General features: G+C 25.6%; 1 protein-coding gene across 1 annotated transcript in view; it reads right to left on the bottom strand.

Moving 5' to 3' along the window:
• The window catches only part of LOC115234775, a 23994-nt gene that overhangs the window by 12928 nt on the left and 10393 nt on the right, over positions 1 to 673 (bottom strand). The window contains exons 4-5 of the mRNA XM_029806095.1: positions 476 to 573; positions 267 to 402 (exon numbers count right to left, since the gene is read on the bottom strand). Of these exons, the coding sequence (XP_029661955.1) occupies positions 267 to 402; positions 476 to 573 (234 nt within the window). The remainder of the gene's footprint in view (positions 1 to 266; positions 403 to 475; positions 574 to 673) is intronic.

The raw sequence follows: 673 nt of genomic DNA, 5'->3' as shown, positions 1-673 counted from the left end.
TAATAAAATATTAATATCATTTATCCATGTGTAATTCTATATATATAAGATATGAAAGTAATACATCAATGCTGAATACAAATCATAAATTCGGAAAAAAAATTATCAACCGACTTTCCAGAAAGTTGAAACGAAAGCGTAAACGCTGGTCCGGCTTTTTTTATCGTTATCTAGAAACAAAAAGGGAAAATGTAATTTATGTTTAGTTTTTGATGCCCTACGATATTAGCTAGAATATACTGTATGTATGTTAATATTTTACTTACTGGGATATAATCACTCAATACAATTCGACTACTTTTACTGGTTTCGTAAGCCACTTTATTTAAAATGCTTTCCATCCAAGTACGAAATTTTTCTTGATTTAGATAAGATTGATTATCAATTAAAGAATCCAGTTCTCTAAATAGAAAAAAAACACAATTTCTCTTTTTTTCTAAATTATATAAAAAGCGCTTTAGTACGATTTATTTACTTTAATGCTTTCTTTTCTAAGTTTAAAGTATTGTATGACATATCTCTATCTCTCCAAGTCGTACGTATCTTAATATAACCTGGTCCATCTGAGATAAACTGTAATGATTAATATAGGTACTTATTATTACACGCATGTGCAAATTATATATTTTAATTAAAAAAGAACTAATATTATATATTGTATAATATATTAATA

Source organism: Formica exsecta, unplaced genomic scaffold (assembly GCF_003651465.1).
Source record: "Formica exsecta isolate Colony F162 unplaced genomic scaffold, ASM365146v1 scaffold207, whole genome shotgun sequence".
In the NCBI taxonomy this organism is placed as follows: Eukaryota; Metazoa; Arthropoda; class Insecta; order Hymenoptera; family Formicidae; genus Formica; species Formica exsecta.
The sequence above is the reverse complement of the archived record's forward strand: the minus strand, read 5'-3'. Positions and strand labels throughout refer to the sequence as shown.